This window comes from Lepus europaeus, chromosome 16 (genome assembly GCF_033115175.1).
Source record: "Lepus europaeus isolate LE1 chromosome 16, mLepTim1.pri, whole genome shotgun sequence".
Taxonomy (NCBI): Eukaryota; Metazoa; Chordata; class Mammalia; order Lagomorpha; family Leporidae; genus Lepus; species Lepus europaeus.
Window position 1 is genome coordinate 75689878 of NC_084842.1, and position 14458 is coordinate 75704335.

The window sequence follows — 14458 nt, forward strand, 5'->3', positions numbered from 1 at the left end:
AAAACGGAAATCCTTGTATACTATTTTAGTTTCATCAAAGTCGACATCCTGTTAAAAGGAAAAACACGAATATATTCTCATTAAGTTCAGGAACAAATTAAGAATAATCTATTGTTATTATGTAACATTGTTCTAGAGGTATTAGACCACACAATTAGGTAAAGGAAAATAAACAAAAATTAGGGGTAAAAATAAATTTATTTGCAGAAAATAAATTTTCATGATTGCATTCATGAAAATCCCAGGAGTAAATACAACATACAATAGGAATACTCAGTAAATCAGCAAGGGACAAGTTATATAAACATTGATAGCTTTCACATATGGAAACATAACTAAATTTGGAGTATATAGACTAAAAGATCTCATTTTCAATAGTAACAGAATGATCTAAATATAGTCAGCACTCCACATCCACAGGTTCTGCATCTGGGGATTCAACTCACCACTGATTTTCTTTTAAAAAAAAAAAAATGCATCTCAGAGACAACCAAGAACACATTCATCATTTTGCTAAAATGTACAAAATTCAATGTGTTGTGACCGTGTTTCATGTGGAAGATTTTATCAGTTTTTTTTTAAGAAATGTCATATCGAATTGTTTTTTCACTTTTATTTCCTTTTAGGATTTCATCAAAGGTCTTTCCATTTTGCTCCGGGGGACAGTTCAAGAAAAACTCAACTGGGCATTTAATTTGTATGACATAAATAAAGACGGCTACATCACTAAAGAAGTAAGAGATGCCTCACTAAAATAGCTATGCTCACTGTTTTTGTTTAACTTCAAAATAGTAAGCAATTGCAAGTATTAACTTGAATTTTTTTTTAGGAAATCTACAACATTTTATGTGGCAGTGAAAGATATATAAAAACTTTGGAATGGATAGGTATAATTTATGGTGAATTTCCAACATAAATACAAGGAGGCTTCAATATTCACATTATCTTTTAATGCCATTTTTCCATGAATATTTTTGACACCACCTTTATATAAAATACACACACACACAAAAACTTGTATCTACTGGCATCTTCATAATACTGTGAATGGAAGAAAGTCTTTGGTTGGAGTCAAGCAGGAAGAAAATACATCCCACCCTATTAGAATCCTTGACCTGAAATTGTTTTCTTTTCCCTTTATGATGGCATCCATATGGAAACAATTTCACTATCATATGGATGATGCTATGACCCTGTGCCTAGTGGAGCAACCTGCTGCAATTGTAGAATTCCCAAATATGATTCCTGGTTGGCTATCCAAGAAAGAAGGTTCACATACCGAATTAAGATGCTCCTATCACAGAGTTGGCTAAATCAACTTGAAACAGTCAAAGAACAAAGGGAAAGAAATGGGATAAGTTAACCTCTCTTTGAATAGGGTGAAGGTAGGGTTGAAAGACTCCACCACCCAAATCCTGGTTCACTATTCATATGGCCTTTCTTTTTCCATCACTAGCTTTCCCCACAGCTAAATTTTGACCAAGGGGCCTCACAGAAAACAAGTATTGCAGGGCTAATGGTCTGTGGCTGCTCTATTACAGAGACAGAGACAAGTGAACCTGATCACACCTATAGCTTGATAAATAGTCACAGGTTTTATTTATGCTTTGTGACCAGGAGATCTATGGGGCCAGAATGGGTATCACCAATGGGTTCAGAAGACCTCATGAATATTAAGTGTACATGCAAATAGGGCATATCCTGAATAGTTAATGTTTCTTACATATTGGTATACCATGAATATTTAACATCCAAGAGCTTCAGAAATACTATTTATAGTCCCTTAAATTCCTTTTGAACTCTATGATTAACACAAACATGTTCTGCTTACTACTTATAGGTACCACACAGCATGAATTGTATCAAAGTGCTTGTTACTTACCTATACTCAAAATACCTTACAAGGTTTTACAAAATCAACACTACTTTATAATTTATGAGAATACTCTAAAAAGTATGTGTGTGTATAAATACACACACATATATATACACATACAAACATATAAATCAACCTAATACAGAAGCCTTTTAAGTGAAACTTCAATATGAAGGAAACAATAAATCTGATAATTAAGTATTTCAATATTTTTACTCATGTAACATTCCAAATAACAAGGCACCAACTAATTTTTGTTTTACTCTTTAAAAAGTCAAGGTGTTTGTTCTCAGGTGTCATAATATTTTCACTAGTCTTCATGAAAGACTTCTTTAGTTAAAGCCTGAGTGGAAAAAAAAAAACAACAATGAGAATCCTAATGAGTTTTGAACTCCTCAATTATAAGCAGAAGTTTGCTTTATTTAGTCTTTATTTTACTCTTAATGTATGATGTATATTTTACTGTCAGTAAATGAAAATTGATAGTCAACATATAAATTAACTCAATGAAACAAAGATACTCTATGGGAACTCAAATATTAAACCAGAATATTCTTTTCTTGAAAATGTTACATATGTGAGAATTTGCTTCACTTTAAAACCAAGATTTGAATTGATTCTTACTTTCTACTTCTGCTGCTTTTAAGGCAGAAAGCTACTTACTATCTTTTCTTTGGAACAACCAATTACCTAATGAATCAAAGAAAAATTATAAAAAGACTTGAAATATTTTTTTCTTTGGTTTCTTTATACACTATGTACTGTCTCATTGTGAGTGCCTCTTTTCAGGAAATGCTTGATATAATGAAAGCAATATATGATATGATGGGCAAATGCACATATCCTGTCCTCAAAGAAGATGCCCCCAGACAACACGTCGAGACATTTTTCCAGGTAGGAACAAAAGCAGAAGTCAGGGAAAGGGTCCAATTAAGGGCGCATGTCTTGATGTCTATGAAGTACCACAATGACTAAAAAGTATTACTGAAAGGAATAAAACAATAGGAAGCTTGCTATACTATTCTAATAATTTTGGTTCTGATTTTATTCTAATAACTACACTCACAACATTCACCATATAAACTAAGTGGTCCATGAGTATCGTTAAGTGAATCCTTTTGTGATTCTCTTATTTCACAAGTTTTACTTTCATTCAATTCTCACAAGAACCCTGTGGGGTTGTAATTCCCAATGAGCCTCATTTTGCAGAAGAGAAAACCAAATCTCTGCCTGAGCTGTCATATGCTAGAAGGCAGGATTTTGCCCAGTGTAGAGTGACTGTACCACATCACACTGAAAAGGGAATAGTTGAAAGCAATGTTGCCATGTGCGTCTTGTCTCTAAGAAAGTATCGGTTCCTGTGTGAAGCAGATCCTGTGCAAACAAGCAGCTGAGTTAGTGTGAGGGGAGCAAGGCATACGTCTGAATAAAACTGTACTCTTTTCTTCCTGAACAGAAGATGGACAAAAATAAAGATGGGGTTGTTACCATTGATGAGTTCATCGAAAGTTGCCAAAAAGTAAGTAATGAGAGTAAAAACTGTCACTTTGGCGTTCCTAACAGCTAGACTGAGTATCGCCAGCTAGCCGTCATGAATTAATCAAAATATAAAGACCATGGGAGATAATATTAAAACAGGGGCTACACGCCCACACCCTGAAAACAAGGCCAATTCTGTCTACCAACCAACATCAGAGAGTGCTGACTATCTGTGTGGGAAGCCCTATAGACCAAAAAAAAGTTGCGCATGTCCTGTTTTTACCCTCAAAATCCTTTAGGGTATTCATCATCAAGGATAAAACACATATGGAAGAAGGGACTTATTCGTTCCAAGAACTGAAAATAGACTCTATATATTATCTGTCATATCTCCACGGAGTTAGAAACCCCTACGGACAAGTATGTATCACAAGCAAAGTTTATAGTTTATGTCAGAGAAATGCTGCTTTAGTGTATGTGGACAAGAAATGGCTTTTTAGCTGGACCAAGTAATTTCTTTCAGTCACAAAAAAACAGAATGGAAAAATTCTCTTGAGGAAAAAGCCATTACCTGCTATTTGGGAAACTAGTGTTAAATTACCTAGTTTTTTTTAACTTGATGTGTAGATAAACAGCTCAGTGTCATCTACATCCAATTGGCAAGTGTCCCCCACTGTCCTCTTAGATCATTTCTAAGGAATATACTAAAGTAAACACAGCCAATGGATTCTCCCAACCAATACATTCCATTTTTTTTTTGAGGTTCTAAAAGGACAAATTGCTATAACTAGCAGATATACAGAGAACTATGATTAATATGAATGTTTCCTCCGGATTCACAAATCTTCCTCCCTTACCCCAACTCTCTTCCTCATGAAGTTAGAGCATAGCTCACATACAAACTGTTTCTTTGCACCTGTACAAAATTCTGTGTGATCTGGCCTGTGATATACCTAGAATCCCAAAATTTTCATCTACTTTGAGTTACCCATTTTATGCCTCAGATTGTCAATTCTGCCTTATACTTTGAAAAAGTAAGATTTAAAGAAAAGCAGAAAAAAACATTACTATGTGGCAAACAGAATGACATTTATGTTTGCCAACATAAATTAGTGCCTGAGCTTCTGGCATAGGAGGTTGGTGGGAGGAGGAATAGTTAGGTGCAGAATAGTGTTCTTTCCATTATGTGCATGCTGAATTTAACCTGTTTATCTCTTACAGGATGAAAACATAATGCGCTCCATGCAACTCTTTGAAAATGTGATTTAACTTTCAAATAGATCCTCAACTGAACAGACAAATGTGAACTATCTCACCACACAAAGCTGGAGCTAACCACTTTTAGCATAGATTGCTCAGCTTTTACACTGAGGCATATTATGCAAATAAGCTTTGTTTTACTATAAAGCAGTTCCCAAAAGATTTAAGTTTTCCAGTTATAAATTTGCATCCTTTTCATAATGTCACTGAGTTCATGGGATGTTCTAACTCATTTCATACTCCGTGAATATTCAAAAGTAATAGAATCTGGCATATAGTTGTATTGATTCTTTAGCCATGGGATTATTGAGGCTTTCACATATCAATGATTTTAACATACTAGTGTTTTTTGCTACTCATTTGTATGTATTCAGTCCTAGGATTTTAAATGGTTTTCTAAAATAGACATCTGCGTTTAATTTCCAAAATTACATTTATTGTCATGTTTGTATGCTGTAATCCCACTTATATATGTTAGGTCAAGAAAACTATAAAAACTAAACACATAGTCCCAATTTCTATGGATTTGCTGCTTTCTGTTAGACATTATCTGGCATTTTTTATAACATTTAACAAATTAGTTTATTACCAGATGTCAGCATATGCCTAACAAGTTATTTTAATAAGCATTTAATTTTCCATAATACACATTACAGCCAAGGCCTACGTAATGTATAGAATTTCAGATCTGTTTAGTCTTATGGGATGTTTTCTATTGTGTCATTAAGTGGAAGTTCAAGGAGGTGTGAAACAATGTAAGGATGTTTACAGACATATGCAAAGGGTCAGGATATCTGTCCTCCAGTACATGGTAATTGATGTTTATTAACAAGGGGTCCTTAACATCACTAATTCCAAATCCATCCCCTTTTCCCCCAACCTTCTCATAGCAAGTTCACATTCCAGCCATTTAGGGACAAAGGAACTTTGACTATCCCAATAACTACAAGGAACAAAGCAAAAATCACTCTGAATGCACCAGTGATTCCATTATACTGAGAGCTACTACCAAGATTTAGTAGAAAATGAATGTAAGTACTGAATAACACATCTGTATTACATGAGGATTTAGCTCCTCAAAAAACTCCTGCAATTCAGATTGCTCATAATGATCTTAAGCCAAAACTGTAAAGTTGCCAAAACAAGATACATACATTTTCCCTGTTTTGTAGAAATATCACAAAGACCAAGAGGCTACAGGAGGAAGAAATTTGCGACTGTCTTTGCAACAATTAAATCAGGTATCTATTCTGGTGTAAAGATAGGATGTTGAAAGCTGCCCTGCTATCACCAGTGTAGACATTAAGAGTAGTACAATACATGTACACTGAAATTTGCCATCGCGTGTTTGTGAAAACCCAATGTGCACATTTTGTATTTCAAACAGGAAAAATAAAAGCAAATAAAATGTTTATAACTCTCCTGTGTTTAGGTCTTTATTCTAACAGACTGTTATTACCAGATTTCAAAATATTACTTTGCTCTTAGGGCATTTTCCAGACTGTGTGTGTCTTTGGGTGGCACTGACTGGAGAGCAGGTAAGCAACTGGCGTAGCCGTGATTATCTGAGGATGTGACAAGAGTGGGCCAGAAGGAACAGCCGTAGCATTTCTGCATTGTAACTCCTCAGAAAGTACCTGTATTCTTTCAAATTACACCTTTGCGACTGTATTTGAAATAAGACTTGCCATGTGGTCATGCAGGAGAAGGCGGTCTCTGGCGCACCTGCTGCCCCCAAATAGGCAAGTGGTCTCTTGTCTCCATCCCTTTCAAAGGATAGTTGTAGCTATTCAAGTCCCTATTCCCCTAAGATAAAAGATCTCATTTTTGTCTTGTCTTTCTCATCCTCCATGTCTCTTCTGTGGAATGATTTATAGCTTCCATGACATCGAAATTCTGAACTATTTCTGAAAGTCATACTTTAAAAAACCAAGTTGTTAAATTCAAGCAAGCACAAGAAAAATCACTAAATCCTCATACTTGAGTTTTTAAGGTTGTAATTTCTGAATATATCTGTACATCAGTATTTTTAGGTTATGAAATGTAAAAATAACATTTACTGAAATACAATTAAAACCTAAAGTCTAGGTAATTTTATCAACATACTTGTAACAGAATTTATACACTCTTTTAAATAAGAAAATTTTCCAAACATTCTATTATAAAATATTTACAAGTAATTGTGAATTCACAGGCGTTTGTCCCTATTTTCAATTTCTATAGCCTTGGTAAAGATCCAAGAAATGTAAAGTCTGTATTAAACAGTTTGTAGCTGTGTGCTTATTTTTATATAAATAAAAAGGAACTAGAAAATATATACCAATCCATGTGATTAAAGTTTCTTAAATGATTAGAAATTTCAGTTTTCCATTAACTTGTTATGAGTACCTTTTACTTTGATTCAGTGGGGATTGCATAGTCCCTTCTTACTATTAGTAAACAAAAAATGGTAGCTGTGATTTACAAAATAAACTGAACTGAATAAAGTTCCATGGGTACCCGAATGTCAGTGATGGATACCTGTCACCAGACAGACGACTTGTTGGCTCCTTATTTAACAGCATATGGAGCAGTATGTTGGGATTTTAGATTTGATGATCATAAGACTTCCCTGTTAAGAGAAAATAATGTACCATCATTAGTGTCATTCCAAGTTTCCCTAATTATGTTTGCAGAAGAATGCCTAAAAAATATCCAGAACTCAAAACAAATGATGCAATAAGCAGAGTTTTTTTTTTTTTTTCCTGAGTTAAACAAAGCAAACAACAAAAAAACCTTTGTTTTTCAGAGTCAAATAATCAGTATTTGAATTTGGCTTCTAGCAGTCAGTTTTCTCCATCCTAGTTTCTTAATCCTTAATCCTTATGAAAACATCAAAATCTACCTTTGAGAATTATAGAGAAGATTAAATGAGTTCTAACACCAAGTACCTGCCAGATAACAAATTCTTATCTTTATTTCTTTAGTAACTGTATAAGAATGCATCCACTTAAGGCAGGTAAAAACATTTGTGAACTGGTGACATTAACAGAGATTTTTGTTTACCCGGAAGTTGAACCTATCCAATATTATGATATGCAGAACCCTTAAGTGTGAAATGTCAACTTTTTTTTTTTTTTTTTCTGACAGGCAGAGCGGACAGTGAGAGAGAGAGAGAAAGGTCTTCCTTTTGCTGTTGGTTCACCCTCCAATGGCCGCTACGGCTGGCGCATTGTGCTGATCCAATAGCAGGAGCCAGGTGCTTCTCCTGGTGTCCCATGCGGATGCAGGGCCCAAGCACTTGGGCCATCCTCCACTGCACTCCCGGGCCACAGCAGAGAGCTGGCCTGGAAGAGGGGCGACTGGGACTAGAACCCGGTGTGCCGGGTTAGCCTATTGAGCCGCGGCACTGGCCAAAATGTCAACATTTAACGTTCATTTCTAACATTTAAAGAAAATGATGGATGTGTACACCTTTAAGGTTTTAGAAAAGCATTCATTAATTTCATAAAGGATTACCAAGTAATGAACAAGAGAAAGTATCACAATTAAATCAACTTACCTCTCCTTAAGTGCTCCATAATTTTACAGTAATTGAAAAGTGTGAAGAACATAATACCAAACAGCTCTCGTAACTATACAGTAGTCTATTCTGGCAAGATCCAAAGCAATGAGACTGAGAAGCAATTAAAGAAGCACTTGTTGTCTGACAGCCAGGACTGCTCAACTATAGCCTTCGAATTCCCCCTCCAAATTTCAACATGCTGACTCTCCTTGCCACACACACACCTAGGAAAATTCACTGGTCCTGTCCCTTTTGATTTGTCTCATTTTCTATACTGCTACAAGATGTGCTAAAGCAACTAAGGAGAACTTCAGACTGAGAAATTGTGTTCTTGTGATTTAGCATCTGTTTACTTAAATCACAGGAGAAGAAAGGGCAAAAATTTTTGTATTAAATTTCTCAGAAGCACACTTACAGGAAGAGGGTACATTGAATTAGCTAGGGAATATTCCACACATCTCCTCAACCAACTGAGTGCTAAATCTCCATCTAGGACCCAACCTAACAAAATTCATTCCCTAGTAAGCTTACGAACTTACTTCCTCTTCACAAACTTTAGCCTAGGCATTCCTCATGGAAAGAATATAATTGATGTAAAAAGTCATTGAACTTGGTCAAATTAGTTAATTCTGTAAAAGTTTAAACAAGTTAAATTTCTTAAATTCCTTTATACAGTACCTAAAATGAAACTTAGTTCTCCAAATGTTAAGATAATTATGTGTTGGCAGGCACCACGGCTCATTAGGCTAATCCTCTGCCTCTGGCGCCAGCACTCGGGTTCTAGTCCCAGTTGCTCCTCTTCCAGTCCAGCTCTCTGCTGTGGCCCAGGAAGGCAGTGGAAGATGGCCCAAGTGCTTGGGCCCTGCACTCACAGGGGAGACCAGGAGGAAGCTCCTGGCTTCGGATCGCCGTAGCGGCCACTTGGGAGGTGAACCAATGGAAAAAGGAAGACCTTTCTCTCTCACTGTCTAATTCTGCCTATCAAAAAAATATGTGCAAACCTATCATTAAAACCTGATTAAATGTAATCTCTAAAACAAGACTAGTTTATGGAAATATTTTTAGGACTCTAAGACTAGATCATCCTAAATTCTTTCAAATGACCATTCAACTAAGTTATTTGATACCATACGGTAATGATATACCCCATTCTTGCACCTTGTTAAGTTAGAATGAACTGAACTATTCTAGGATGTGTGTGTGTGTGTTCACACACAGAAATATGTATGAAGTTACAGATACAATAGTGTATTATTTTAATCTATGATTATGCATTCTAAATTTTCAGATGGAAAAGATGGTAAATGAATTTTGGGAAAAAAGAACTTTTTCAATGAGTACTGTAAGATAATCCTTTTCTAAACTTTAAAGAAAAAACAATAAAACTAAAGTTGTACCACACAGCAAGCACAGTGAAAGGAAGGGCCTGGATTTACATAAGCTAAGTCTAAGCCCCAGTACTTAAAAATTGCATGACCTGGGCAAGACAGAAATCCCAAGCTCCAAAAATAAAAACAATTTCCTGTATGGTTATTTGCATCTATGAGATTATGTACATTAAATATATAGTCCATTTTTCAATATGACTAATAGTAGGGAAAAAAATAAACATACATGTCTTACTTACACTTCCACCATGCTGTTCTAGCTTTTGTAATGCATTGGTGATTGGCTCTTTAAACTTCTTGTCCATCAGTCTCTTGGAAAGCTTTTAAAAAAAGATTGGAGAGAAAAAAGGATATGAATTATAAAATTAACAATGTTTACCATAAATAAGATTCCATAAGTTTGCCTTCATTTTGGATTGCAAGAGTTCTTTTAGGAAACATCTCACTGTAATTCACATAATATAGATATGACAGTATATTTGTTTAAAAACAATACACAGTAATTTACATTATCAAGTAATACTAATTCCACACAATCTTCCATATTATATTATCTGGTTTTCTATGAAATAACACAATTTTCCCTTTTATAATTTGCAAGAGCCCTTGTAGAACTATGTTAATAAGCTAAGCCTGTAAAACAGATGTTTCCTACAAGAGAGCAATGTCTCTCTCTCTCTCTCACACACACACACACAAACACGAAATGGAGCATTTCTGTGACCAGTGCACTAACAGTGACAGGCAGAAGACAACACAATACTGACTCTCAAAGGGGTTGTCCCAAATGGGCTTCACTTGGCAAGGTAGAACTTTGCTTAGAAAGGGAGACAGTAGGGGCCGTCACTGTGTTGCAGTGGGTTAATGCCCTGGCATCCCATATGGGCACCAGTTCTAGTCCTGGCTGCTCCACTTCCAATCCAGCTCTTTACTACGGCCTGGGAAAGCAGTAGAAAATGGCCCAAGTCCTTGGGCCCCTGCACTCACGTGGGAGACCTGGAAAGAAGCTCCTGGCTTTGGATCAGTGCAGCTCTGGCCATTGAGGCCAATTGGGGAGTGAACCAGTGGATGGAAGACCCCTCTCTCTCTCTCTGCCTCTCCTCACTTTCTGTAACTCTGACTTTCAAATAAATAATTTTTTTAAAAAAAGGGAGACAGAAGGTAAATGAGGACAGAATCACAGAAATAGAGACAAAGAACCATTCCTGTAAGCAAGCCTAACCTGTAAGTGTTCACTCCAGATGTCTGCATTACCTCAGCCACAGTCAAAAACCTTTCAGCTACGGCAAGATTTGTTCAGGATTCCACTTTGGAAATACAGATGAAGCCCAGGCAAGAACTAGTCATTCAGCAAACACATAAACCTATCATATAAAGTCAGCTTCTGGTTCTTCCTCCCAGTCGTGGAAGTAACCCAGCAGCACTTCTCTTCATTAAAGAGCAGGGCCATTTAGACAATCATCAAAGTTTAGGCAGGGTCTAAAGAGACTCCCAACCCCTATCAGTCCCTAGTTTGTGATCAGAGTTGCAGCTTCTTCAAATGAGAGAGAACATACAGTGTTTGCCTATCTGTGTCTGCTTAATTTATCAGAGGTCGGAAGGGTCAGGGCAGAATAAAGGGAGTTTAGGTAATGTACCAAAGCCGAGACAGATGGAAGGAATAAGTTCCTCATGTTACATAGCACAGTTGGCTGACTATGGCTGAATATCACCCACCAAGTACTTTTTGAGCAAATAGATGAGCTCCACAGTCTCTAATCAAAGTGATGTAAAAGAAGGGGAAATGTTGATTATCCTGATCAGTACATATTATATACATGTATTGAAATGCTGCTGTACAGCCCATACATATGCATTGGTATTAATGTAAAAAAATGTAAACACTTATTTGAAAGGCAGAGTTTCACAGAGAAAGAGAGATCCCCTATTCGCTGTTTAATCCCCAAATGGCCACAACAGTCAGGGCTGGGCTAGGCTGAAGCCAGGAGCTTCTTCTGGATCTCCCATGTGGGTACAATGGGCCCAAAGACTAGTCATTCAGCAAACACATAAACCAATCATATAAAGTCAGCTTCTGGTTCTTCTTCCTCCCAGGCATGGAAGTAACCCTGCAGTACTTCACTTCATTAAAGAGCAGGGCCATTTAGACAATCATCCAAAGTTTAGGCAGGGTCAAAAGAGACTCCCAACCCCTATTTAAGGACTGCCAGAAAGATAAAAACATGAGGAAGGCAGCTAGAAGGCAGCACACATAGGGCCTATCAATTCCCTGAGGACAGGCAAGAAGTTGTCTCCCTACAGCCCTTCAGGTCGCTTCATTTACACTGCACTACCCTGTAGCATGGGGAACACATCCGACCCATGGGGCTGTATAAGACCTGCAAAATTAGTCTGGCTTTGCCAAGGAAACTGCAGGTGGGACTCAAAACTCAATAGATCTGTGGCAGGCTAATTTTAGGTTGACAGTTTTGTATGGCCCATGAATGATGTTAGAAATATGCAAATGGCCTTAGCATAAAATGGTTCCCCACCTCTGCCCTATAACAAGGGTCCACAGGCAGATGTATGAACCAGCAGCATCAGAATCACCTCACCTGAGATACCTGTTAAAAAATGTAGATTCCTAGATCCCAGCTTATACTTACTTAACCTGAATTTCAGGGCAGCAGCACAATTCTGCATTTTTAGCAGATATCCAGGTGGGTTTTTTTCCTCCTTCTTAAAGTCTAAGAATCACTGTCCTATAGTCATTGGACAGCCATACATTTCAAGTTCAGAAACGGTATGATTTATGAGTATTTTGCATAGAAGAAAAAAATAAGTGGTATAGAAGAAGTTCAGTGACTGGTTTTGAAATTCTTTTTTGGGGGCCGGCCCTGTGGCATAGCAGGTAACGACACGGCCTGTGGTGCAAGCATCCCATATATGGGTGCCTGTTTGAATCCTGGCTGCTCCACTTCCAATCCAGCTCTCTGCTATGGCCTGGGAAAGCAGTAGAAGATGGCCTAAGTCCTTGGGCCCCTGCACCGTGTGGGAGATCTGGAAGAAGCTCCCAGCTTCGGATTGGCCCAGCTCTAGCCGTTGCAGTCCATTGGGGAGTGAACCAGCGATGGAAGACCTCTCTCTCTCTCTCTCTCTCTGCCCCTCCTTCTAACTCTTTCAAATAAATAATTAAATCTTAAAAAAAACATCTTTCTAGAAAAAAAAACCATTTTTCCGATAAACATTAGTGCAAAAGTGTATAACACAGATGAAAATGAAGTATTTCTGGCTGAAGAGAATAGCAGATGGGGGTGAGGTAAGGAGGGAGCCTGACAGCACCTCACTGGCATCCTCAGGCATGCTTGGCTCACAGGGAATGGCTCAAAGAACAGGAACTACCATCACGTGGCCTGTTTCCAGGGCTCTCTCCTCTACAGTGACACCATAAGCACCTGAAGGCCAGTGTGCTATCTAGATATTCTCCAAGTGCTGACAAGCCCATTCCAGTCAATCCTTCAACTCCGAAAGGGGAAAAAAATAAAAACAAATGCATAGTTTAGTGGCTATTCTGACCTTGCCCCTTAAACAGTGGGAGGGACTATTTAGGAAACACAGGTTCAAGTCCTTGCTTGACTTTAAGTTTGGGTAAGAATCCAATGTGATTCCTTTTCTCTAATCAGTTCCCCTTCACTCCAACCCTCAGTTGATATCCTTGCTACTTATTTGGACATTCCCCTCCATGCCCCCCCACCTAAAAAAATCTGTTCACAGGGCCTGAAAACAAGTGTGCTTTTATCAGCATTACATTCCAGTGCTTAGCATAATATCTGGCACAAAATGTGAGGGCAGAGAGCAACACATGGATGTTAAACAGTTGAATGATTGAATGACTCAATCTAAAATGAGTCATTTTATACTGTAATTCTTATAGTAAGTCAGCCACAACCCTTGACCTGAAAACTTACAAGGAAATATCTACGAGGATTCTCTCTATTCTGTCTTAAGAAATTTCACAAGGCAAGGTTCAACAGTCAGTTCTCACTATGTCTCCTCCCCACCTGATACCTGGTGAGATTTTCATCTACTACCTTTCCTAATCTCAGCACAGCCTCTGTGACAGATTCTACTTTCTCAGCCAGATGGTTGCTGGGATGTATTATATTTATAAAATATAAAGTGAAGAATATAGTTCTAGGGTTTCTTAGATGAAGGTCTCAAAAACAACCAGTGGAATCATGATCAAAAATACATACCTTAGCTCTGAAATACCGAAGAATGCAGACAGATCTTAGTTGTGAAAGATTCCAGCCAGGACTCTAATCTATCACTGTGCTTGCCTACAGAAATGTTTGTTCCATACCCCTAGCAATAACTTTTAAAGTTTTTGTTAGCCTGGGGTCTTTGAGCCTCAGATAATCCATATTAACAAGGTAATTTATGGTGTGGTAAAGGGCTACAGGGTATCTCGATGACACCCAGAGAGTAATGCCAACCCTGTAGGCAGGCAGACAGGCCTGCATGATAGATCCCAATAAAAACACTGGATACTAAGGCTCAGGTGGCCTTCTCAAGTTGGCAGCACTCCAGGAATGTTGCCAGACATCACTGCTGGAGAAATAAGTGTGATCCATACAACTCCACTGGGAAAGAAGACTGGAAGCTCTGTGCCTAATCTCTTCTAGTTCCTGCTCTATGTGCTTCTTCCCTTTGCTGATAGTAATCTATACCTGTTTGCTCTAATAAACTTAACAGTAAACAGGTTTTCTGTGTTCCATCAGTGCTTCTAGAAGATTATCAAACCTAATGTGTTGTCTTGGGAACCCCTTAAACTGCACAGTCTCTCAGTGTACATAGTTAATGCAATTTACAGATCCAGTGAAAACCTCAGAAACAAAAAAAGAAAACAAATATGACTTTTTTAACAAATAT

At 37.6% G+C, this 14458-nt stretch overlaps 2 protein-coding genes across 9 annotated transcripts in view; one reads left to right on the forward strand and one right to left on the reverse strand.

Moving 5' to 3' along the window:
• The window catches only part of KCNIP4 (potassium voltage-gated channel interacting protein 4), a 262017-nt gene extending 257393 nt beyond the window's left edge, over positions 1–4624 (forward strand). For all 3 annotated transcript variants that reach the window (XM_062212806.1, XM_062212807.1, XM_062212808.1), the window contains exons 5-8: positions 627–734; positions 2666–2770; positions 3333–3395; positions 4577–4624. In XM_062212806.1, coding sequence (XP_062068790.1) covers positions 627–734; positions 2666–2770; positions 3333–3395; positions 4577–4624 — 324 coding nt within the window. The remainder of the gene's footprint in view (positions 1–626; positions 735–2665; positions 2771–3332; positions 3396–4576) is intronic.
• Positions 191–14458, reverse strand: part of PACRGL (parkin coregulated like) — a 42573-nt gene continuing 28305 nt past the window's right edge. For 4 of the 6 annotated variants that reach the window (XM_062212802.1, XM_062212800.1, XM_062212804.1 and 1 more), the window contains exons 8-10: positions 9787–9867; positions 7136–7226; positions 191–2219 (exon numbers count right to left, since the gene is read on the reverse strand). In XM_062212802.1, coding sequence (XP_062068786.1) covers positions 7170–7226; positions 9787–9867 — 138 coding nt within the window. In that variant the 3' untranslated portion in view covers positions 191–2219; positions 7136–7169. Of the gene's footprint in view, positions 2220–7114; positions 7227–9786; positions 9868–14458 lie in introns of all 6 variants that reach the window. The other 2 variants (XR_009868175.1, XM_062212805.1) reach the window with 2 other exon arrangements.